Raw genomic sequence first — 22,749 nt, forward strand, 5'->3', positions numbered from 1 at the left:
TGAGGGTCCATGGGGGTCCTGACCACTGAAGAACAGGGTAAAGGGGGGCTAACAAAGTATGCAGAGAAACAGATGGACTACAGTCTGTAACTGTAGAACTACAAAGTGCACCTATATAGTAAGCGGAGCTGATAAAATGGACAATGAGCATAGAAACAGGGAGGTGGTCATAATGTTATGCCTGATCGGTTTCAGTAAAATGAGTCATTTTTTAGACATAGTTAGTTAATATTTTGACATACAAAAAATCATCATAGGTGTTTTTTTTTCTCGTTTAACAGACAGGACTCATTAAATCGGCAGACGCACCCTCGAAGTGCTCACTTCGTAGGCAGCCTTGTTGTCCGTTTGGAACGCGCCCTAGTCTTATGGCACTTCCAGCCCGTCCCTGCACGCTGTGAGTGGAGAAGATGGCGGGCGGTGCGGGCTCTCTAGCGGCGCTGTGGACCGAAGTGAACCGCTGCGGACAGAATGGCGACTTCGCCAGAGCTCTCAAGGCTGTCAACAAAAGTAAACACTTTTGACATTTCCCTTTCGCCTGTTGTCTTGAAATTTGGGTACAAATGCAGCACGGTATAACTCAGTTGATTTGTGCTAGCTGGTTAGCATGGGGCTTGCTAAGCTAACCTCGCTTGGCCAACGGTAACTAGGGTTAGCTGGCGAATTATGAGTTTTCCCTTACTGAGCAAAAACTGTCGTTCATGTTGTGTAGAAACAGTAATCTGCTGTCTGTCGCATTTTCTTCACCGTGTTTCATTTTCTTCACTGTGTCTTTAAGTGGTCGCTGCATGCCTGTGTTGTGTGTGTAATGAATGATTACGTGTCCATCAGGATTTGCAGTGAAGAGGACCCAGCTGGCCCACTCACACAGCTTTCAGCACAGATAGCTGGATTTCTTGGTCACTTCGTCCACATTCTACGATAGCCAGCTAACAATCCTGTAGGGGCCACGGCCAACACTGTTTGGTCCTTTTCCTGAGCTCACAGTTGTTGTTATTAAAGGGGAATTTTACCATTTTGAAACAAAAATCTGCATAATTCCGTCATTGAGATCTAAACAAAGTCATTCAGAGTGGTTTGGTGTGAAATGCACCTTTCTAGAGAAGCTTATGAAGTCAGATTTGTTCACAGTAGAGCTGATAGGAACCAGATATCTGAAGCATTTTAAGGTATTTAAAGCTGGCTTCTGCCATGCATTTATTAAAATGTGTTTAAATCCAAAACCTTTGTAAAACTATCGTGAAACAGCGTCTCAAGCATCAGACATTGGCTGTGTCTAAAACCACATACTACTATACTACACTACACGTACTACACTAATGAATGGACTTGGTGGTGTACTATTTTTGACATGCTGTTCAGTGTGGTCGTAAGCAGTTTTGGACGCAGCCTGTGTATCTGTAACCATTTAGTGTATTAGTTTTTTGTAAAAGAGCTCTAAAAGCATTAAAATGCTTCTGATGTCTGGTTCTTATGACTATCACTGTGAACAATTCTGATGAGGTAAGCTTTTCTAGAAAGACACGTTTCACATCAAAACAATCTGAATGACTTTGTTTACCTTTTAATGCTTTAACTGGGTAGAGGTTTTGAAAAATAAGTGGAATCACTGTTTAAACCTGGTCATGAACTCATCAGTTGAATCAGGTGTGTTGCAGCAACTTGGCTTCCCTGGAATAAACATAGATTCCGGTTAAATTACAGCTTGGCTTTCAAAACAGGTCCTGGAAGGCCACAACTCTGCGAAGATTACTGTTGTCAGTTTATAACCTGATTTAGAAGATGTGCAACCTGTGCTGGGGTTCCTTGTCAAAAGAACATTGTATTAGATATGTAATTAAATGAAATGCTTTTCCATAGCACCTCTTACTTACGTACCGCCAAAGTACTAGTTAAAAAATTTAAACCTTTTCTGTTTATGTAACTTACTGCTCACTTTTTGCCATTCCATTTTGTGAAGATGCCTGTTCCATGTTGTGAGTATATTTGGAAGTGTGCGCATTTTTCTCATACTGGTCTTTTCTTCCGCAGTTCTTCATGAAAACAAGGATGATGTGACCGCACTGCACTGTAAAATCGTATGCCTTATTCAGAATGGGGGTTTCAAGGAGGCACTGAATGTCATAAACACGCACACCAAGTCACTCACAAGGTAAGCAGTGCATATCTTAACCTGACGCTATCGCAGTTCAAACTGGAGGACTTCTTCGATCAGGGCCCATATTTTATCTTTACTGTGATAAATTTGGTATAAGCAATATGTACTTTGTAAGGGGAGTAAAATCCGATATAAAATCCGATATACCGCTGGTAATTGTTCATCAGGGATGTTTTTTGTCAGAATCGTTATACTGGTATGCTACAAATAAGCACAGGTAACAAGGCAAACAAACGGTGCTAACCATCCTAACGTTAGCTCAGTTAGCTGCCTTCCTGGTTTGTTTTTGATGAAGCACAAGGAAAACAAAGGAAAGGCCAACAAATCTTAGACCAGCTGTTACTGATGGTATGAATGACTGTAATACATATGTGTATGTGTGTGTGTGTGTGTGTGTAATATATATATATATATATATACATATATATATATATATATATATATATATGTATATGTATGTATGTATATATGTATGTAAAATGTTAGGCAAAAATCCTGTTCCACCTTAAATGCTAGGTACCAGAATGTAACTGCTGCTTCATTTACGGTGAAATGAAAAATTTGAATAAACAGTTGCAGAATAAGAAGCTAACTTTAGCTTTGTAGAAGTTCAAATGTGATTTAGCGTTTATCACCGTTTTTGCCAGAAAGAATGTTGATGTAGGTTTATCTATACATTGTTTAGTTTTGTTCATACTATTTTGCACAATACGGATATTTCAGGTGTACTTTGGTTGATTCTTATTAAAAAGTGACGGGGCATCCCAAAATAATAAGATACTGTTAATGTACAAAAATAGGTTTACTTGTGGCTTCAGACTTTCCTGATTAAAAAAAACATCTTAGATCAGCACTCCTGCTCTGAGAAGCTTTGTGAATATGGGCCTAGTTTTCTCGCTCTAAATGATAAGGATCACTGAGCTTCCCTTTGCTTCTCAGGGTAATGTTTTACCTCTTTAAGCATTAATGATTCAATCTGCTAATCATCTAACTATTATTTTTTAAATAAATATTATTTTTTTCTGTTTGTGTTCGGGCCATTTTAAAATTATTTATTCATTATCTTTTTTAAAAGTTAATGTTTTTTACGACACACACGTCAAAAAGAGTGTATCAGGTCAGTTGACAAAGGCTGAAGCCAAAACGCCTTTAATTAGAAAAACTGCATTGCCTTTTGCTTGTTTTATTTCTTTTGCTTTTTTTACTGCAGTACCTTGTACCCATAAACCGATGATAAAGTTAAGGAGGGTCCTATTATCTCACCATCTTAAAAAAAAAATTGTAAATCAGTTATATGCAGTTAACTCTTCATGTTTTGTCTCCCCGTAGTGATATGGTTGGGTTTGAGAAGGCCTACTGTGAGTACCGGTTGAATAGAGTGGAGAGCGCGTTGAAGACCATTGAAGGAATCTCTGAACAGACAGACAAACTTAAAGAACTCTATGGCCAAGTGGTAGGAACGTTACCATTAGGATTTTTTTTGTTTTAAATCTTGGCATAGTCTACTGCTTGTTGGACCTTTTAGCCTACTTCACATTATTGAAAGGTTCTGTTTAAATCTGAATAGGGCAGGCAGTAATTGAGTTTACCTATGTCTAGTTTAATTTATCCCAATTATCAATTAAATTTGGTTGAGTGAGTAACAAGAAGGCAAAAGACTTTTTTAATTTTTTTTTCAATCAATGAAGTGGTCATTTAAAAACGTCATTTCATGATTACTTAGCTTACATTAAGTTTAGTTTGAAGATCTAAAACAATGTAATGTGACACTAATGTGTAATGTGGCACAATTAGAAGAAACCAAATACTTTTTCACAGCACTATATTTTGCTTAAAAGTTTAAGGAAATGGCCAAAATATAGGGCAGTTCAGCATTGCCTGGCTGTCTCAGCATTTATTTTATGAAGAGCTCATAGCGTTTGCTTCTGCTGTCTGTGCAGTTGTACAGGTTGGAGCGGTACGATGAGTGTGAAGCTGTTTACAAAGACCTGATCAGAAACTCCCAGGATGAGTATGAGGAGGAGAGGAAGACAAACCTGGCTGCAGTGCTGGCTGCAAGGAGTACCTGGGAGAACGCTACAACTGTGAGTGAAAACACACACAAAGCAGCCTCTGATTCAGGGTGTTCTTTTTAAAATAGCTCTATATTAATTTTCAACAATTTTGAATATAAAAAGGATTGGACAGACATTTAACACAACACTTTCTCTAGTAAAGATGATATTGCTCATTACGGAACAGTGATATTTTTGGAATGTGATACCAAGATGATGGCCTTCTTCTGTTGGCCACCGACTGCAAGATACTTAAGTTGATTCTAGCCGAAACATTCGCTGCTTGTGTAACTGTTTGCCAAGATAAAAAATTTGTGTGACAGTTTTCCAGTAATCGCAAGAGGCTTTAAACTGAACTGACAGACATTTGGTCCACACTGCATCAATCCCAAGCAAAGGAACTTTAACAACACCATTTATCAGTTCAATGTACTTCTACCTCAGATTAAGGACAAAGTACACTTTTATTAAGGAGACCTTTTAAGGATTGCTTTAATGATACATAATTCAGTGATTATGCATGCATTATGAAGTCCCTAGGTGGGCAGGTAGGTAGCTTTAAAATAAAATGGTACCAAGCTTAACCACATCTGCTCTAACATTTCAGCAGGGAAATAATCCATCCTTAAATTAGTATTGCTTGCAATGTCTTCTGCTTGCTCAATCTTTCATCTTTGTGCAGGAGGACATGGGATTGCCTGAGAGCACATATGAGCTCTGCTACAACGCTGCCTGCAGTCTGATTGGTCGTGGCCAGCTTAGCCAGGCCTTGAAGAAGCTCCAAGAAGCTGAAGGTCAGACACAATGTATTCAGACTTAATGTTGGGAATAGCAGTTTTTTCCAAGAACGACCATATTAATCGTTAATTCAGAAAATCGATTCACAGCAGTTTAAGAAATCTGGAATCTTGAAAAGTCTAGTTCAGTTCTGATCTTGGTGGCTGTTTTCTCTGTGTTTGTGGGTGACTTGGCTGTTTTTCTCATTGCAGAGCTCTGTAGGATGTCTCTGGCAGAGGACTCTGTGAGTATCCCTACTCAAGCCAATGCTTGCATTTCCCTCAGGAAATACTGCTACTATGCATAAAAATAGTAGTATCTACAGCTATATTAAAAAACGGAGTGGCCTACAGAGAAAAAATGTTTCTTAATTGGTAATTAGTTTATTAATAACGAGCTGTTTGTTGTACAGGATATGACGGAGGAGGATATAGACGCTGAACTGGCAGTGATTCATTCTCAGATGGCTTATATCATGCAGCTCCAAGGCAGAACAGAGGATGCACTGCAACTTTATAACCAAGTCATCAAACTGAAGTATGGGGACACACACAGACTCACGCACTTTTTACATTTGCATATTCCTGTCACAGTCATTACATTTTAGCTGATGATTCATTGCCATCAATCCTAAAAGATGATCAGTAAAAATTTAGAAATCACAGTTTAAACTGCAATTTTAAATTGCTCAATTTTAAAAAGCTGCCATTTAAATTATAGCTTATATTGTAAACAATGTTGTCTTAAGTTTTAAGTAGAGAAATTTAACCTAAAAATGGATCTTGTGACCTGTCCAATGAACTGTGAATAAGACGACAACAACCTAGCCAATCGATTGATTGATCTCTAAGTAGTGGTATCGGCCAGTTTTCAGCCCAAATATGCGATTGGCCAGTATTTCTCTAATATGGCCAAACTTGAGAGCTGATCAGTGACATAAAACATATGAGCCATATCTGTTGTCCTGCTGTAGTCCAAATGCTAGATGGACATACAGACCCTTTGACTAAGGGACTAAAGGCCTATTTACACAGAGTTCGATTTTTTACAGACACACATCAAGTTTTGAAAATGAAGATGTATAATAGTGGTGTCTTTCACACCTAGTTCGACGGACTGCAACACTGCATACATTTTTAAGGGGGGCCTGCTCTATTTTTTGTGCTGTAATGAGACTTTAAAGTCAGGTTCCGTTGTCAAGGTTTAGGACTGAAAAACGCTTCAGACTTGGAGTGAAGGTCCTACCACGTTAAAATCAATGACGGAAATGACCATACCATACCACACCACACCACACCGCCACTTGGAAAAAACCCCATAAGTGATCTTTTGAGGCTGTTCTAATATATATTTCTCACTCAGGCCATCTGATGTGGGCCTTCTGGCTGTAACTGCCAATAATATCATCACCATCAACAAGGTAACTAGAATTACATCTCAGCTGTTGAATTATAGGCTTAAAGCCGTATGTGGGTTTGCAGCAATTCCTCATGTCTGTTGTCTGTAATCTTGCAGGACCAAAATGTGTTTGACTCCAAGAAGAAGGTGAAGTTGATGAACGCAGAAGGTGTGGAATACAAACTGGCCAAGAAGCAGCTGCAAGCCATCGAGTTTAACAAAGCACTGCTGGCAATGTATACCAATCAGGTATATGCACACAAGCACACAAGGTTCCAAAAGTCCTTACAGAGATGTTCAGTTACTCAAACCACCTCAGAAGGGCTGTTTATGACCACATGATACTTGTAATGTGAACACTAACGCGTCCCCAACAACGATTAAGGACCGTCTTATTAACTGTCTAATCATAGCAGAGATAGAAGCAGCTGTGTAGCTTCTGTATTTGTCCACTTTTGAAGTTTGTTTACTAGATTCATCAGCCATCCCTGTAGTCTACATGTTTCTAACAGACCCTACATATACTCGAAAACAAAGACTCACAGCACGTTTTTGTATGACAACAAATGCAATGAGAGACTGATGTAGTAAATACGCAAGGTACTTTTGCTGCGGTCATAAAATCTGATCTTAGATGGTCACTTGTGACGTGGTAAAACCAGGTGTGAGCAGCTTTACATTTTAATGTCCACTTGTTACTTGGTTACTTGGGACGGATCTTAATATCAAGCATGCACAGGACCACAGTCATAGAAGGTCCCTTTGTGTGCACAGACTCTCACACACAGAACACACTTACAGCAACACTCCATATTTACCATACACTGCCTTCCTTTCTGTTTTGTGTTTCTTATTTTGTTCTTTTTTCTTTTGTGTTTATCCTTGAAAGACATTAATTGATGGCGATTTTGTGTAATTGTTTCTTTGTGCTGCTGGCTTTAGTCACATTTTTAACTGTTTGTGAAACATTTGATAGGCTGACCAGTGCAGGAAGTTGTCATCGACCCTGCAGTCTCAGAACCCCGGTCACCCTCGACCCGTCCTGATCCAAGTCGCCCAACTCTGCCGAGAGAAACAGCACAGCAAGGCTATAGAGCTACTGCAGGTATAACTACAGATTTTTGTTTTTCTTTCTCTTACTGTCTTTGCTGTGTTTAAAAAAGCATACGTGTGCCCTTTTATTCATTTTTGTTACTTTAAAGAGCAGAAAATTTAAAACTTAAGCCTGCTTATCATCCCATACATCCTTCCCTTGACAAACTTTGCAAATGTAAAGCATGTTCCCTTTTATGTCTTTTTATTATTTATGCCATTTACTTGTACTAGGCAAAAACATTCTTCATGCAGTTTCTTTAAAGACGTTTTTTTCCAAGTAACTTTGGTTTTCCATTTATCATGAAATTTGCAGTAAAACGTCTACATCGGTTGTTTTGTCTCTGTTTACTTTCCATATAGGATTAGATGATTATACAACACTGATTCAAAGGTGTAATGACCTGTTATGTCTCTCTTGTGTGTTTGTTTGTTTTTTTTTTTTTGTTTTTTTTCTTCAGCGTTTTTCAGAAGAGCATCCAGAGAGCGCATCTGGAATCAAATTGACAATGGCACAACTTTACCTGACTCAAGGTCAGAGCATAACACATGCAGTAGAGCCTCACTGAACACAACACACTGATGGTTAAAATAGCAAAAATTTGTAAAATGTATCCAAAACTAACCTTTAGCACAGGAATAACCTCTTATAACACAAAAATTCTGTTAAGAGACCTGATGAAGAATCAGTCAGTAACAAAAAGTGCAAAGAATTCTGGGTAGCTCCAGCATTTGCTACAACGTTTATAATAATTGTGGTTAAGAAGTGTGACGGAGAAATTAGTTATATCGTTCAGTAAAGTGCTGTTAAACTGAAATATTTCATTACAACTTAAATATATTATTTTCGGGGTTGCAAATTTTGACCATATTTAGTCAACAGTTTTAAAATATGAATTATCTATTAGCTATTGTAAAATACTTCTAGTTAGAGATGCAGGCATGCACACATCAACTGAGATCTGTATTAATGCAACAAAATATTCAATCAATATTTTGATATGGCACATTCTTGTGCTGTTTTCTCAAAAACAGGTCCCAAATGCCACTGTTTTTTAGCTGCACTTCCTTTTTAGTAGGCCTATCTAGTGGGGCCAGTTATCAGTTGTGCTTCATGAGTACAAATCAATATCAGTAGTAATAATAGATAATCAGTAATAATAATAGTCAGTAATAAACTGGCTTATTCAAGTAGGCATTGGAAATTAAATCAAATTAACATTTTTTAACCACAGCGTTGGTTGAATCTTTGTTTATCAGTTAATGGTTAATCACTTACAGCCCTAATCAGCTGTATTATCACTTAGCGGAATTTTTTAGCCCCTTACTATTGGTAACGGTCGCCATATCAGTTTCATATCAGTCAGGCCCTTGTACATACACATGCAAAGCATTGGGAGTATTTGTAGTGCTTTCTGAAGTTTACACCAATCCATCTCTCATTATAGGTCATGTGACTAAAGCCTGTGATATTCTGAGGTCGATAGAGGACTTTAAGCACAAACAAGGAATGGTGAGAGTTTGTCTGATCTGTTCTCTGGATTAAATAATAACTGCTAATAAAGGATGGACGAAGAGCCATGCGGAGTAGAACGTTTCTGTGAAGTCATGTATAACATTTTGTATGGGTGTCTGTGCGTGACAGGTTTCTGCCTTGGTGACCATGTACACACACGAGGAGGACCTTGATAGTGCCATTGACGTCTTCAGCCAAGCCATCCAGTATTATCAGTCAGAACAGGTGAGATGCTGAGCTGTAAGTTGCATTGAGAGCCACCCTAACTAGCAAAGTGCATTCTGACTAATATTGTTATTTATGTGTAAATGGATTATAAATGAATATCAGGTTAACCTCAGGGAAGGAAAAACCTTTAGTTGACCGCACTGGTGTTGCCCAAAATAACCCGCCTTTGACAACACACTCACGTTCAGGCACTTAACTTCTGGAGAAGCAAAGTGTAACATAACATACTTACAATTATGAGTAAAACCGTCATGTTTCACTAAATTGTTGTTGGCTTGTATATTTTTTGTCTTCATGTGATGAAACGTACTCAAATGGTGATTTCAGTATACAAACACTGACCCTTCAAACGATTAACAAAGTACTGGAATACCTATGCACATCCTTAACCCAAACCTCTCTGGTCAAGAAAGAGACCAGCATATCCACTTGTTCTGGCTTGAGGCATGAACACTGAATTTAATATGCCAATTGCGGTTGTGCTTGGGTGCTTCTGATTGGTCTGATTCATCTAGAGTTTTCGCATTATCTGATTATCTGAAGTGCATTTCAAAAGTTTTAATTTATTATTAGCAAAATCTGATATGCCTCTTTTTTCCCAATTTGTTTTATTCTTTGTCACCTCTCCCTCTCTCTCATGTGCGCGGTCTTTCTCTGAAACAGCCTGGCTCTCTGACTCACCTCTCTCTGGTGCGGGAGGCAGCAGACTTCAAGCTTCGGTACGGCAGGAAGAAGGAGGCCATCAGTGACTTGGAGCAACTGTGGAAACAGAACACTAAAGACGTGCACACACTCGCGCAGCTCATCTCGGCTTACTCACTCGTGGACCAGGACAAGGCCAAAGCGTATCCTTGTGCAGTGCATACACTCTGATTAGTTCTTTCTTGAGAATTCTTAGGAATAACTTGATAGGAAGAATGCATAAGAAGTTTGAGTATCATGAAATTCCCACTAAACACCACACTAAGCATTTTTCCCCCATTTACCCATTATTTTGGGATGTCTACAGCACTTGCGCCTGTTATTTGCATGTGTGTAAAGATCAGTTAACCCAGGTTAAATTTACCTATGTTAAATCCCAGCAAAGTGAAAAATCTGTCTCTAGGTGATGGACTGTGTCGAAGTGGTCATTTTGAACACTCAGTTAAAGCATATTTGGCGTGTGTAATGTGTACACTTGAGGTTTTCCTGAGCTCCTGTCTCTCTCAGGCTGAGTAAGCACCTCCCCTCCCCTGACACCATGTCCTTCAATATAGACGTAGACGAACTGGAGAACTCTCATGGAGCCACTTACGTCAGGAAGAAAGCTGCCAAAGTCACTGGGGAAAATGCACCCAAGGAACAGGGGTACGTAGTTTACATCTCTTCGGGAATTTGGTGGTGTTTTAAATAATAGACGTGCATAGAAGTGTGAATTGAAGTCCATTGATTTTGCAATGTTAGATAAGAATTGATTCTTCTCATAATACTCAATAAATTATGCCCTCTCATTTTGGGTAAAATAAAATTATTGGACTTTTTTCCAAAAAAAACTGGATGTGTATTGTTGAGTGCTTAGTTGAATTGCTTGAATTGTCTATTTTCCACTGTAAATAGTTCCACCAGTGTATTCACTGTGTTGTGTTTGGTTTGTTTTTTTTTTTAAAAACTCTGAAATCTTCCAAAATAATCGAATCAAATGAAAATAGTGAAGTTAGAAATTTAACATTGCGTTCGGGTGTTTCCTAAGTTAGTGAGGTCAGTGGTTTACAATATACTAAATAATATTGCTTCTGTACATTCTATGTAAATAATTAAGTGGTTTGTTTTGGTACTTCTATTGTATTATTTCGTTCAATTAATCATTTTATGTGCATATTTCTTTTTCTTAGCCAAGGGGAAATTAAGAAGAAGAAGAAAAAGAAGAAAGGTATGTTTGTATATTTTCAGTCCTCTGTTTTTATTTATTGTGAAAAGTTAGCATTCAGGTAAGTGATCTAACACCTGCTTTCTCAGGTAAACTGCCCAAGAACTGTGACCCTAAGTCAACCCCTGATCCTGAGCGCTGGCTGCCAATGAGGGAGCGATCATACTATCGTGGCAGAAAGAAGGGCAAAAAGAAGGAGCAGGTGGGCCGAGGAACTCAGGGAGCAACGTCAGGAGCTACAGCAGAATTGTGAGTTTATATGCAGCCGCCACCAGGTGGAGACAAAACTCGGACACAATAAAAGCTCAAGAGAGCGCTTATAATTCTAGAGTTTTAATAGATATACTATATAATAATTTATTTCTAATTTTTTTTTTTATTTATTTGAAGAAGAGTAGAACTCAAATGAGGTTCTGAAATCTCAAATTAACTTAAATCTCAATCAGCTCAAATCAAATCATTTGTTCAGGAATACCTGATTGACTTTTCCAGTAGTTTACCAATGTAGCATAGACCTGACTTGGAATAAATCTGATTACGTTTACTAAGGAGATAGTATAGTGAGATTGTCTTTAGTACCCAAAAAAGGGGACTGTAAAAAGTGTAGGCACATAAGGTTCAATATAATCCATATGTACACCGATCAGGCATAACATATCATTCTCAGCAGTGCAGTAACACTGATGTGGCGGTGGTGGTGTGTCAGTGTGTGTTGTGCGGGTACAAGCGGATCAGACACAGCAGTGCTGCTGGAGTGCTGAGAATGATCCACCACTCAAATAGTACCTGCTCTGTGAGGGTCCATGGGGGTCCTGACCACTGAAGAAAAGGGGGCTAACAAAGTATGCAGAGAAACAGATGGACTACAGTCTGTAATTGTAGAGCTACAGAGTGCACCTATATAGTAAGTGGAGCTGAACAAATAAAATGGACAATGAGCATAGAAACAAGGAGGTGATCATAATGTTATGCCTGATCGGTGTATATTGATGTAAGATTTTAATTTATTTGAGTGTTAATTGACTCCTTGTGTGCCTTTAATAGCCCGCACGCACTGTCTCACTTTGTTTCCCTGCTGTTTCTCTGTGACCCAGAGATGCCAGCAAGACGGCCAGCAGTCCCCCCACCTCCCCACGGCCGGGCTCTGGCACAGGCTCTGCCTCCAACGTGATTCCACCAAGGCAACAGAAACCTGCGGCTTCCGGAGCAACACGCAAAAAAGCCCCACAGAAAAAGAAAAAGGGCGGAAAAGGAGGATGGTAGAGTGGTTGACGGGAGAGTCCCAGTCATTCCCAGCCCCTTCCTTATGTGGCCCTCCATGGAGATTTTTAAAGCACTGGATAAACGGAGTTATGATGACAGTGATCCTTCGTCACTCCCTCATGGGCTGGATGAAGAGCCTCCTATAAAACAACACATCCAGTCATTCAAAATATGCAAGGAGAGATCAGGGGAAGGGAAAAGGGAATGATTGTGGAATGGACACACAAGAAGAGACAGATGTAGAATAAACAGAAACTGACCCAGGGAGAGTTTTTGTTTAGTTTTTTTTTTTGTTTGTTTGTTTTATTTTGCATAAAGAAGTCATTTTTACCATCAAATACATTGTATACAGCTATGAGTGCACATGTTAATTATTTAAAGTTCCTAATTTTTCCTTAATTCAGCAAAATATCAAGCGAGCAATCAAAAACATCAGCATTTTCAGTTTCAAGCATTTTTTGCATAAATACATAAAAATATCTACCTGTTGTGCAGGGAACATTTGCTTTTTTCCGCATTTTTTTTTTCCCCAATCTGACCATTAATTCACTGATTATCATTGCCTAGTAAATGTGTATGTTTGACAGAAAACAGCTACTTTGTGTCAACCAAAAAGAAAAGAGGCTGTTTATGCAAAATTAAAATTCTATTTATTTTTTGAACTCCTGGATCAAGCTCACTTGTAACTGTAATTTCCAGAAAGGCGTCTCCTTCAGCTGTTTCCCATTGTAAGGGATGCTGAAAGTGGAAATACTGAAGTATAATCCCAATGTAAAGTCTTAATAAATAGATTTTCCTTGAGAATTACTGTATGATCTGTGTCTCTTGTTTGTGGATGTTTTTCATTTTTGTTGTCCAGGCTGTCAGGTTTAAGCACAGGTTTAGGTGTCCAGTTTCACAATCTGACGGAAGCGTTTACTGTAAACATGCTAAAACAGGACCAGTCATTAAACCACATCTACATTCTCTCTCAGAAGACGTTACCAATAATGGGTGCAGCCCGTCACAGAAATAAATCCATAAATATTACAGATGTCCAATGCAAATACTTCAGAATATCTTTGAGGTATGCATTTTCAGTGTAAAAATTATTTTTTTAATGTTCATGAGAAGACTTGCTGTAGTTGCTAGTCTGGGTATCAGTTGGTAATTTAATACTTTAAATTTAAATTTATACAGTTCAAAGTAAACTTAGCATCACCTATAATGTATGTATGTAAGTTTGATGTGTAAACTAAGTACTGGATTAATGCAAAAAGCAGTGTTACTGCCCCTACTGTGGTTACTTTCATAGCTGTTTTAGTTATGGGTTGTAGTTGTGAGACCTATAAAATGATCAATAGCGTTGGTATCATTTGGTAACTTTCAGATGATTTGGTTTTAAACTCCTAAAAAAATCGATCAAATATTACAGGAAAACATTTTTTTTAGTATTTTTAGTAAGTATTTTAAATGGTATGGTATGATGATCCATACATAATTTGTTTAAACCCACATCATAATAAACATCAATTGTCTTGTTTCATATAGCTTCACTTTGAAGTTACCTTGAAGTGTTTTAAGCCTTTGTTTATATTTATTAAATTACTTCCATTTTTTTATTCTGGATGTAAGAAATAAGGTAGACAATAGAAATATTCAACTTTATATATCAAAATAGTGACTTATTCTTTATAGATATTGACTTACTGTTGACTTTTGATATTTTGTCAAAATATTGGCTTACTATGTTAAAATAATCTAATATGTCAAAATAATGAGTTAGAATCCAAGGATTTATCCTCAAATGATTACTTACTTTTTTAGAAATTTAATAGCCATTTATTTAAACATAGTATCTCCAAAACTTGACAATATAGGTCTTTGAGTTACTAAAAAAAAAAAAGTCATTTTATATATTTTTTTAAGAAAATCAGTCATTATTTGAAGACTGAAGCGTTTACTGTAAACACGCTAAAACAGGACTAGTCATTTAACCACATTTACATTCTCTCTCAGAAGAGACCAATGCAAATACTTAAGAATATCTTTGATGTATGCATTTTCAGTGTAGAAATAATACGTTTCTCTTAATGTTCATGAAAAGACTAAAATATATTGCTATAGTTGCTAGTCTGGGTATCAGTTGGTAATTTAATACTTATAAATGTATAAGTAATATTGTCAATATTATTTATACAATATATAATATTGTCAATATTTTGAGAAAAGTCATTATTTCGAGATACTAACCCTGCCATTAAAAGTTCCTGATGGGTTGTTCTAGGATTGATTCCAGCATTTGATGGTGTCCTAATGGGATTTAAAGTTGTTCTACAGGAAACTAGTGGTCTCTAATAATATTCATTATGCCAATTCCCATTAGAAAGCAAAACCAACAGGTTCCAATTGTATTTCTTTAGGCAGTGAAGTCAATATCCCGAGAAAATGCATTATAATTTCACCTTAAAAAGTCAATATTTTGAGAAAGGAAATAATTATTTTGAAATACTAAGTCAATATGTTGATATAATACTGCCAGACAAAGAAACAAAGAAAAACAATAGGCACTTTTTCTCCTGTACTTGGAAGGATTGAGGTTCCGTATTTTCCTCCTGCGTTATGACTTTTAACATTATCGATATCGAGCCTCAGTATCGTTTGGTATCGAATCGGTGCTAAAATCGGTGCAGCACTCAGTGAGAGTCCGCGCTGCTGGCCGCGCTCTCCTCACAGCGCCCTCTGCTGGAACCAGCTTTCGGAGGGTAACAGATTTCGGTGCAGCACCGGAAAACGTGTCGGGTTTGTAATCCACTTGTGGAGTCTCTGTATCTATTTCAGCGCCTCGCTATGGCCGTGAGTGTTTGAGAGACGCAGAATAATATATTTATTTCTGGAGACGGAAGTCCTCGACCAGAAAACATGCCCGGTCTGCGAGAAGCTGGTTTGGTGGGCGCCGCTCTCGCCGTGGCCGGAGGATTCGCCTTTATCCTGTGGAGTTTCGTACAGACCAAGAAAAAACACCAGCCGAAGAGAGTAACCCGGCTTTTAAACACCGAGAATCACGCAAAAACCACCGGGAAAGAAATCAGGACCGAAAGCGCCAAACAAGCTCCAACAGTGTCCGAGGTTTGTTTAGTTCCCCAGTTTAACGACCAGTAACCGTCCTTCCCTGAAGTCACCTGAACACATTAGGATATGTCTTCATAACCCCCTTATAGCTGCTTTAGGTTGGGTTACAGCCTGTTTTGGTCGCTTTGGTGAGGTTATTAGTGCTTTAGTGAGGTTTGTAGATGATTTAGTTACTGAGGTGACTTAGGGTTAGACTCGGTTTAGTCTTTACTGAGGTGACAGGCTAGCTGCCTTATTTAGAGCTGTAGCTGCTTTAGGATTGTAGGTGCTTTAGTTCGTGTTGTAACTGCTTTTAATAGGTTTAAAACTACTTTAGTCCCTTTAGTTTGGGTTAATGTTAGTTTAGTGAAGCTATAGTTGCTTTACTTAGGGTTATAACTGCTTTAGTTACTCATATATAGTTGCTTTAGCTAAGGTTATGGCTGCTTTAGCTAGGTAATCAAGTGTAGCTCTAACTTAGTTGCTTTAACCAAAGGGGAACTCCACCTATTTTTCAAAATCTCTGCATAATTAAATGGCTGAGATGTAAACAGAGTCATTCAGAGTGGGGTAAAATGTTTTGTTCTAGAGAAACTTGACGAGTCAGAATTGTTCACAGTGGTGGTGATGGGAACCAGGCGTCCACCTCTAAATGCTCCCTCACAGAAAGTTATTAAATGAGATGGTTATGTGTTTTAATCCATTTACGGCGGAGGGTTACATGCAGGGCGTTGTAAGGCAAAATAGTCCCCAAAGAAAACTCATTTTTCCAGATTGACCACTATTTTACCATCAACATGGCATATAAGAGCTCAGATGACAGGTGTAGGTTCACTGGTGGTTTTGGATAGTAAATAAAATGTTATAAATATTGGCTATTTTTGTGTTGTAGACATAGAGACCCCTGGTCCTATGACCACCACGGTAAAGAAATCAGAGTCTGTAAGTTTCTCTACAGTGCACCGATTCTCATCGAACCACTCTGAATGACTGTTTATATCTCAACGACTGAATTATTAAGAAATTCTGAAAAATTGGTGGAATTGCCCTTTCAAGTTATGGCTCCCTTAGCTAGTTAAGTTAAAGTTGCTTTAGTTAGGGTTGTAAGTGCTCTGTTTTAGTGAAGCTATAGTTGCTTTAGTTAGTGAAATGTAGTTACTTTAGTTAGTGTTATAGCTGCTCTATTTATCAGTTTAGTGATGTTATAGGTGCATTAGATAGAGTTATAGATGCTTTAGTTAGTTCAGTGAAGTTTTAATTGCCTTAATTAGGGTTATAGCTGCTTTTACTGTCCACATTGTTTGTGTTTGGGCTTACTTTGGCTCACCCCATGCTGTGACCGTGTCTTTATTTAGCTAAGTAAGGCCGTCAAACAGCATGGTGTTGCCTCAACATTGCTGTCAACACATCACTTTTCATTATGTGCTTTCCCCAGTTGTCCTCCTTCTACAGTCACGTTGCTGCCCAACCTTTTTAATTATGTTCTCTGTGTTTATGTTTGTTGCAGCCACAGGAGAAGGGTACTCAGGTGCTGGTGTTGGGTCTGGAGGGTGCCGGGAAGACCAGCCTTCTCCACTGCTTTGCGACGGGTAGCCTGGAGCAGGACGTCACGCCCACCCAGGGCTTCAATGCTGTCTCTATCAACAAAGAGGAGCTACACATTGAGTTCCTAGAGAGTATGTAGACCACTTGCACTTACAATACTTGTTTTTCAACTTCTGATCTGTAGTGTAGTTTAGCACAGATAGTAATTTCAACATGTTTTCTACATATTTAATAAAAGAACAGAAAAACTGAAGCACCTGCCCGTTCACATCTATTATAAATGTGATTGACTCAGCAGCTTTTTATCCTTAATAAGTACATCGGAATTATTGTCTGACCATATGCTACAGAAGCTGCATCCACTCGCGATATGTCCAAAAGTGTCCAGGCAAGCCCTCTAATTTGTGACTTCAGCTGCTTTAAGGTTTGCCAGTTGCTGATACAAGCTTGTATAAATTCAATAGAAAAGCATTGCTAGTAGAATGGGATGCCCTGAAGCAGCCACACAGGAGCCTAAGGTCACCATGCCCAGTGCCAAGTTGCAGCTAATGTAGCATAAAGCCCCCCATCTTTGGGCTGTGAAATTGCATTCTCTGGAGTGATGGAGCTTCATCCAGTACCTTTAGTATGAGATAGAGTTCTGCTTATGATGATCCAGAGCTAATCGTCCAACATCACCACCTGTCCTCGCTAATGCTCTTCTGGTTCAATGCAATCAAATCCTCACAGCAGTGTTCGAACATCAAGAAAGCCTTCCCAGAAGAGTAGAGGCTGTTGCTGCAGCAAAGAGGGAGAAAATCTTATGAAACTCTTAATACGCTTAATATCTGAAGAAATGTTGGATGAGCAGGTGGACAGATAGTGTATGTTGTTTGTAGTCACTGTATTACTGTTCAACTGAATGCACACATTAGCCACATTTACATGCAGCCTAATAATCCGTTAATAATCCGACTAATAGCTCAATCATAATAGAATAGTCTAGTCCGATTGAGGCCATTTGGAATGCAATTTCTATCCGATTGAACGAGGTGGGTAATCCTTTAAATAATCTGTTAAATAGAAGAATAATAACCATGTAAACGCCTGTATCTGATTACATTCCCAATCTGAAAGTTTAAATACATTCTGATCATCTGCGTCACGTCATAGTGAAAGTTTTAATCGTTCAACATGGCGGGAGCAGAAACTGGTCTGCTTTCAACTGTAAAAGTCAGCAGTGGGACGGGCGTCCAGCTTATGTGTCTCGGAACAGGACGTCTTCCTCTCGGCCTTCTTTAATAAGTACATGTGACGTACGTTTTCCTGAGTCTGACATAAATTTAAAGTAAATAAAAACATAAGCACGGCTCACTGCACTCTGACTGGACTCACGTGATGCTTGTTGTCATGGTAACGTCTACACTAAGTAGTGCTCTACGCATGCATGTAAATTTGGATCTGATTACTTGTAGTGAGCATGTAAACTGAGATTTTAAGACTGTGAAGTAGAGTGTGCATATAAACACCTCAGTCTTAATCTTCAGTCTAATCTCTTATCTGACGCATCTGTAGAATTTGGTCATTTACCATGGTCAGTCATTTCTCTGTACAAAAAGAGCAGAAAAGCTGTTGATTAAAAAAAGACGCCTACAGTACTAGGCAAAGTCGGCGCTCCCTTTGTTTATTTACATTCCAGTCTAAATCAGCCAATGTTTCTTATTTGTCAGTGTCAGATAAATTCACCTGGAATTGGCTCTATGTTTTTGAGGACATCGTGGATGCTGATGAGTACAAACACATTGTCTGTGAAATATTTGATAGGGAAAAAAATTGTTTTCTGGCAAGATAATGACCCCAAACACAGTGCTTAGAAGATCAAGACATACTTACATACAAACAAAGAAGCTGCTGGTGTTGTCAGAACCATGGACTGTCCAGGCCTCAGCATCACTTTGGGGCTACTTGTATTAGGAGAAAACACACCAACTTCAACTAGAAAAAAATAATGTGTGTATATGTATGTATGTATGTGTGTGTGTGTGTGTGTGTGTATATGTATGTATGTATGTGTATATATGTATGTATATATAAACTCATTCATCAAATAGAGATTAGGTTGAAAACACTCCTTTTAAAACGGTGAAGTACCTGTAATGCGGTTGCCACCATAGAGTAGCTGTAAATGAATCACTGCTCCAAAAGCTAATTGGGACTGCGCTGTGTTACGTGTAGTTGGAGGTGTGGAGAAGCTGAGAGATTACTGGCAGATGTACCTGAAGAAGGCGCGGGTGCTGGTGTTTGTGGTGGACTCGGCTGACCCTGACCGCTTTTCTCTGGCTAAAACTCACCTGCACCGGCTGTTGGTTGCTGACCCATACCTGCCGCTGGTCCTCCTGGCCAACAAACAGGTGAGCAGACAGTAATCCAGGCTCAGCAATGATCCAAATATAGTGTATAGTTTTGTATACTGTGTAGTGCTGTACACTAATCTGTAGCTAAAAATATAGATAACTGGCATGGTTGGCGACAAAGCAGCTGCACCATTGGTCAAGAACCAGTTTAGCTCAACGAAAAGTTTTGCACACTAAAAGAATTGTGTGCATCCCTTGTTCCAACATTTAAAGGATGCTAAATGGTAAAGGATGCTTTTTTCTGTCTTTAAAATAATACTGAACACAATAATAGTCATAATAGAACATCTCTTTTACCTACAAGCACAAATTTTATGTTGACTGTGAAATTTTATGTTGATTGAAAATGTAAAATCTGCACTTTTCACAGAATCTCTTTGCTTGTTTTAGTAAACTCTGAGTGTCAAATAACAATCTAACATGACAGTACACTTCTAAAAATGATGGTTCTTCAAGGGTTCTTTAGTAAAGAAAATGGTTCTATGTTGAACCATGAACACTCAAAGAACCTTTTGCATGATTGTGTTCTTTGCATCATTAAATGGTTCTTCAGATTAATGAAGAATGTGCTGTTGTAGTGTGTTACAATTTCAAGTCTGTAACAATAGAAAAACCCTTTTTGGTGCTGTGTAGAACCCTTTTCAAAAAAGTTCTGTAAAGGACCATATAAAACATATTATCCGTCAGTGTGAAGAACGCTTTCATGATGCAAAGAACCCCTAATCATGCAAAGAGTTCTTTCAGTGTTCATGGTTCTATATAGAACCATTTTCTTTACTAAAGAACCCTTGAAGAACCATCTTTTTAAGTGTGTATGGTTTTGTTATTGCTGTTCATACCTGGGGCTTGTAAGGGTTCACGACTGTGAGTGTGGGTTGATGCCAGTGGTAAAGATTTTGCGTGAGAGGTCACAGGTGCGGTTGTGTCTAGACTAATCCTCTCCTGCTGTCTGCTAGTGCCATGACCTTTTAAAGTGTCTCTTTCCCTCTCTCCCTCTCTCCCTCTCTCCCTCTCTCCCTCTCAGGACATCCCGGGAGCTCACGGAGTGGCGGATCTGTACGAGTCCTTGGCGTTGGGTTCTGTGGGTGACGCACGTAAGCTGTGTGTTCTCGGGACGCAGGTGCGGAAAGGCAGAGCCGAGACCAACACCGGAGTGCAGGACGCTCGAGAGCTCATTATCGAGATGATGAACAACAACCGTGCTTAAAAGCGTCCCTTCACCTGATTGGCTGCAATTCCAGCCAGATGGCATCTCGGCAATGCTGTTACTTGTCAACATGAATGTCTTTAAATGAATCAGGGCTCTTACATCACCAAATACATTTCTTATGGTACATTAAAGGAGCTCAACCAAATATGCTAATGTGGCTAACAGTCAATGGATACTAGTTCCTTCCATTTAGCATGGTTTTAAAGCTCACTGGTGGCTGTTCATTTACTGTTAGCAACTACGTTTTTCTCTAAAGAGTTTATTAAACAGGTGGGAGTTTTATAGGGCTGTAACTTTTGTAGCACTAGTATTTAAGTAGAGAATATTGTCTAAAATGTTTTTTTTTTATTTTTTAAAAAGACTTTTAAAGAATGTTGAGCATTTCCAGAAGGATGCCAAAGACTAATTGTTACTACACAGTTACTACTGTGTTACTGCATTTGTTTTGTGGGAGAAAAAGGTCTGCATTAGTATTTTACTCTGTTCGGAAAGAAACTGATGCTCCTCTGCGAAGCTACTGCAGTTGGAGAAACAGTTTGTGTGTTAAGACTGGATCTGTATTAAACATTAGCGTTACTGATAGATTGAAGCGAGTTGGTAAATGGTTCATAGATTCTTGTCTGAAGACATGAATTCTGAATATGTCTGTAACTTTGTTTCCTATGTTCTGTATATTTGGTGTTACTTACAGTTGGTTTTTGAAAGCAATAGATTTGGTAAGATTTATTGATGTTACAGTTTTTGCTTACCAATAAAAACAATTTATATATCTAAACTGTGTAGTAGTGTAGTGATTTCTGTCAGGTTAGGAAAGTGGTCAGATCGCCCCCTGTTTGCATTCGAATGTAAGTTCACAGTGAATTGGAGATGATGCATATTACAGATTGTACAACATGACTTGCATTGTCACCCCAAATTCAGTTATATGGGACACTGTCAATGTTCCAAATGATTAAATGATTCTAAAAGACAAACACAGATTTAACAAGTGTTTCCACAAAACAGGCTACAAAGTCTTTCACCTGGTGGCATCCCTTCTTGACCCTTGTGTGGTGTTGATGTTTTTGTTACTCAGTGGTCTGATGGACCCACCACATTATTAATTAATAAAGCCATAACAATTTATGTAAAAATACCAGGTGTTTAAAATATCACAAGTGTGCAGTGTAGGGTTCTTTAGCAGCTGTAGCCAGTCAGCAGCCTGTCCGTGTTGTCCCTCACGCACACACACACACACACACACACACACTAACAGCAGGCCATGTAGGAGGAGGACAGAGTGAAGGGAAACAGCACCTCCACACTTTTATTCCCCACAGGTTCACCTGAACACCATATGTAATATAAATGTGTAGGGGTTTACAGTGTGAAGGTACTGAGAAGGTTTTTTTTTCTATGTTCTTCACAGAAAATGAGCAAAGGCCAAGAAATCTGATTTTAAAATAATCATAAATCACATCATATTTTCTTTTGGTTGAAAATGGGTCCCACAGACCCCAACACCATGCTAGGGTTAATAAAAATCGTGTGGCAGTAACTTAGTAAGGCAAAGGAATGTGATAGTTAAGCCGTTCTTTATTACTACGACTTATATATCGTCTTCCTGTTCCTCACTAAATCATGGCCACAACTTAATTGTCTTATACTCTTACCTTACTTAGTCATGACTTAATTATCTCATTAGTATCTTAATTATCTCACTGATAACTTATTGACTTAATTATGTAATTCGTTATCTCATTGTTTTACTAAGTCATGGCCACAATTATCTCGTTTCCACTCCTAAGCAAATCATGGCCATGACTTATCATCTTGCTCCTTCACCTTACTAAATCATGACTGTACCTTTATTATCTCATTCCCAAGGCTTAAGTAGTCATGACCATGGCTTAATTATCCTATTCGCACACCTGACTATGTCATGACCATACATTTATTATCTCATTCTTACACCTTACTAAGTCATGGCCACAGCTTATCTCATTCCCACATGAATTATCTCTTTTCTGCAATTATCTTGTTTCAACCCCTTAATTAGTCATGGCCATGACTTTATTATTTCACTACCATGCTTAACTAAGTTGTGGCCACAACCTAATTCTCTCATTCTCAAGCCTTA

General features: G+C 38.5%; 2 protein-coding genes across 2 annotated transcripts; both read left to right on the plus strand.

Moving 5' to 3' along the window:
* Positions 1-394: 394 nt before the first annotated feature.
* On the plus strand, positions 395-12,702 carry srp72 (signal recognition particle 72). Its single transcript, XM_036589864.1, has 18 exons — positions 395-510; positions 2,032-2,152; positions 3,488-3,611; positions 4,099-4,242; positions 4,895-5,006; positions 5,202-5,233; positions 5,402-5,526; positions 6,352-6,409; positions 6,505-6,636; positions 7,364-7,492; positions 7,941-8,013; positions 8,928-8,992; positions 9,125-9,220; positions 9,887-10,068; positions 10,433-10,570; positions 11,095-11,132; positions 11,219-11,378; positions 12,224-12,702. Exons 1-18 carry the CDS (start codon positions 411-413, stop codon positions 12,390-12,392), a joined length of 1,998 nt encoding a protein of 665 aa, XP_036445757.1. The 5' UTR covers positions 395-410; the 3' UTR covers positions 12,393-12,702.
* A 2,420-nt stretch (positions 12,703-15,122) lies between these two features.
* On the plus strand, positions 15,123-21,405 carry arl9 (ADP-ribosylation factor-like 9). Its single transcript, XM_036590406.1, has 4 exons — positions 15,123-15,500; positions 16,990-17,158; positions 19,242-19,417; positions 20,445-21,405. The coding sequence occupies exons 1-4, from the start codon at positions 15,294-15,296 to the stop codon at positions 20,625-20,627; spliced, it is 735 nt and encodes a 244-aa protein (XP_036446299.1). The 5' UTR covers positions 15,123-15,293; the 3' UTR covers positions 20,628-21,405.
* Positions 21,406-22,749: the final 1,344 nt, after the last annotated feature.

The sequence above is a fragment of the Colossoma macropomum genome, unplaced genomic scaffold (assembly GCF_904425465.1).
Source record: "Colossoma macropomum unplaced genomic scaffold, Colossoma_macropomum, whole genome shotgun sequence".
NCBI classification, from domain to species: Eukaryota; Metazoa; Chordata; class Actinopteri; order Characiformes; family Serrasalmidae; genus Colossoma; species Colossoma macropomum.

What these genes read in the sequence shown, in the direction of transcription:
- arl9 (XM_036590406.1), top strand. Translation starts at nt 15,294, where the DNA reads ATGCCCGGTCTGCGAGAAGCTGGTTTGGTGGGCGCCGCTCTCGCCGTG. An exon ending in ACACATTGAGTTCCTAGAGA is followed by an intron (nt 17,159 to 19,241) that starts GTATGTAGACCA and finishes TGTTACGTGTAG; the next exon opens with TTGGAGGTGTGGAGAAGCTG. An exon ending in TCCTCCTGGCCAACAAACAG is followed by an intron (nt 19,418 to 20,444) that starts GTGAGCAGACAG and finishes TCTCCCTCTCAG; the next exon opens with GACATCCCGGGAGCTCACGG.
- srp72 (XM_036589864.1), top strand. Translation starts at nt 411, where the DNA reads ATGGCGGGCGGTGCGGGCTCTCTAGCGGCGCTGTGGACCGAAGTGAAC. An exon ending in TCTCAAGGCTGTCAACAAAA is followed by an intron (nt 511 to 2,031) that starts GTAAACACTTTT and finishes TTTCTTCCGCAG; the next exon opens with TTCTTCATGAAAACAAGGAT. An exon ending in AGGCTATAGAGCTACTGCAG is followed by an intron (nt 7,493 to 7,940) that starts GTATAACTACAG and finishes TTTTTTCTTCAG; the next exon opens with CGTTTTTCAGAAGAGCATCC.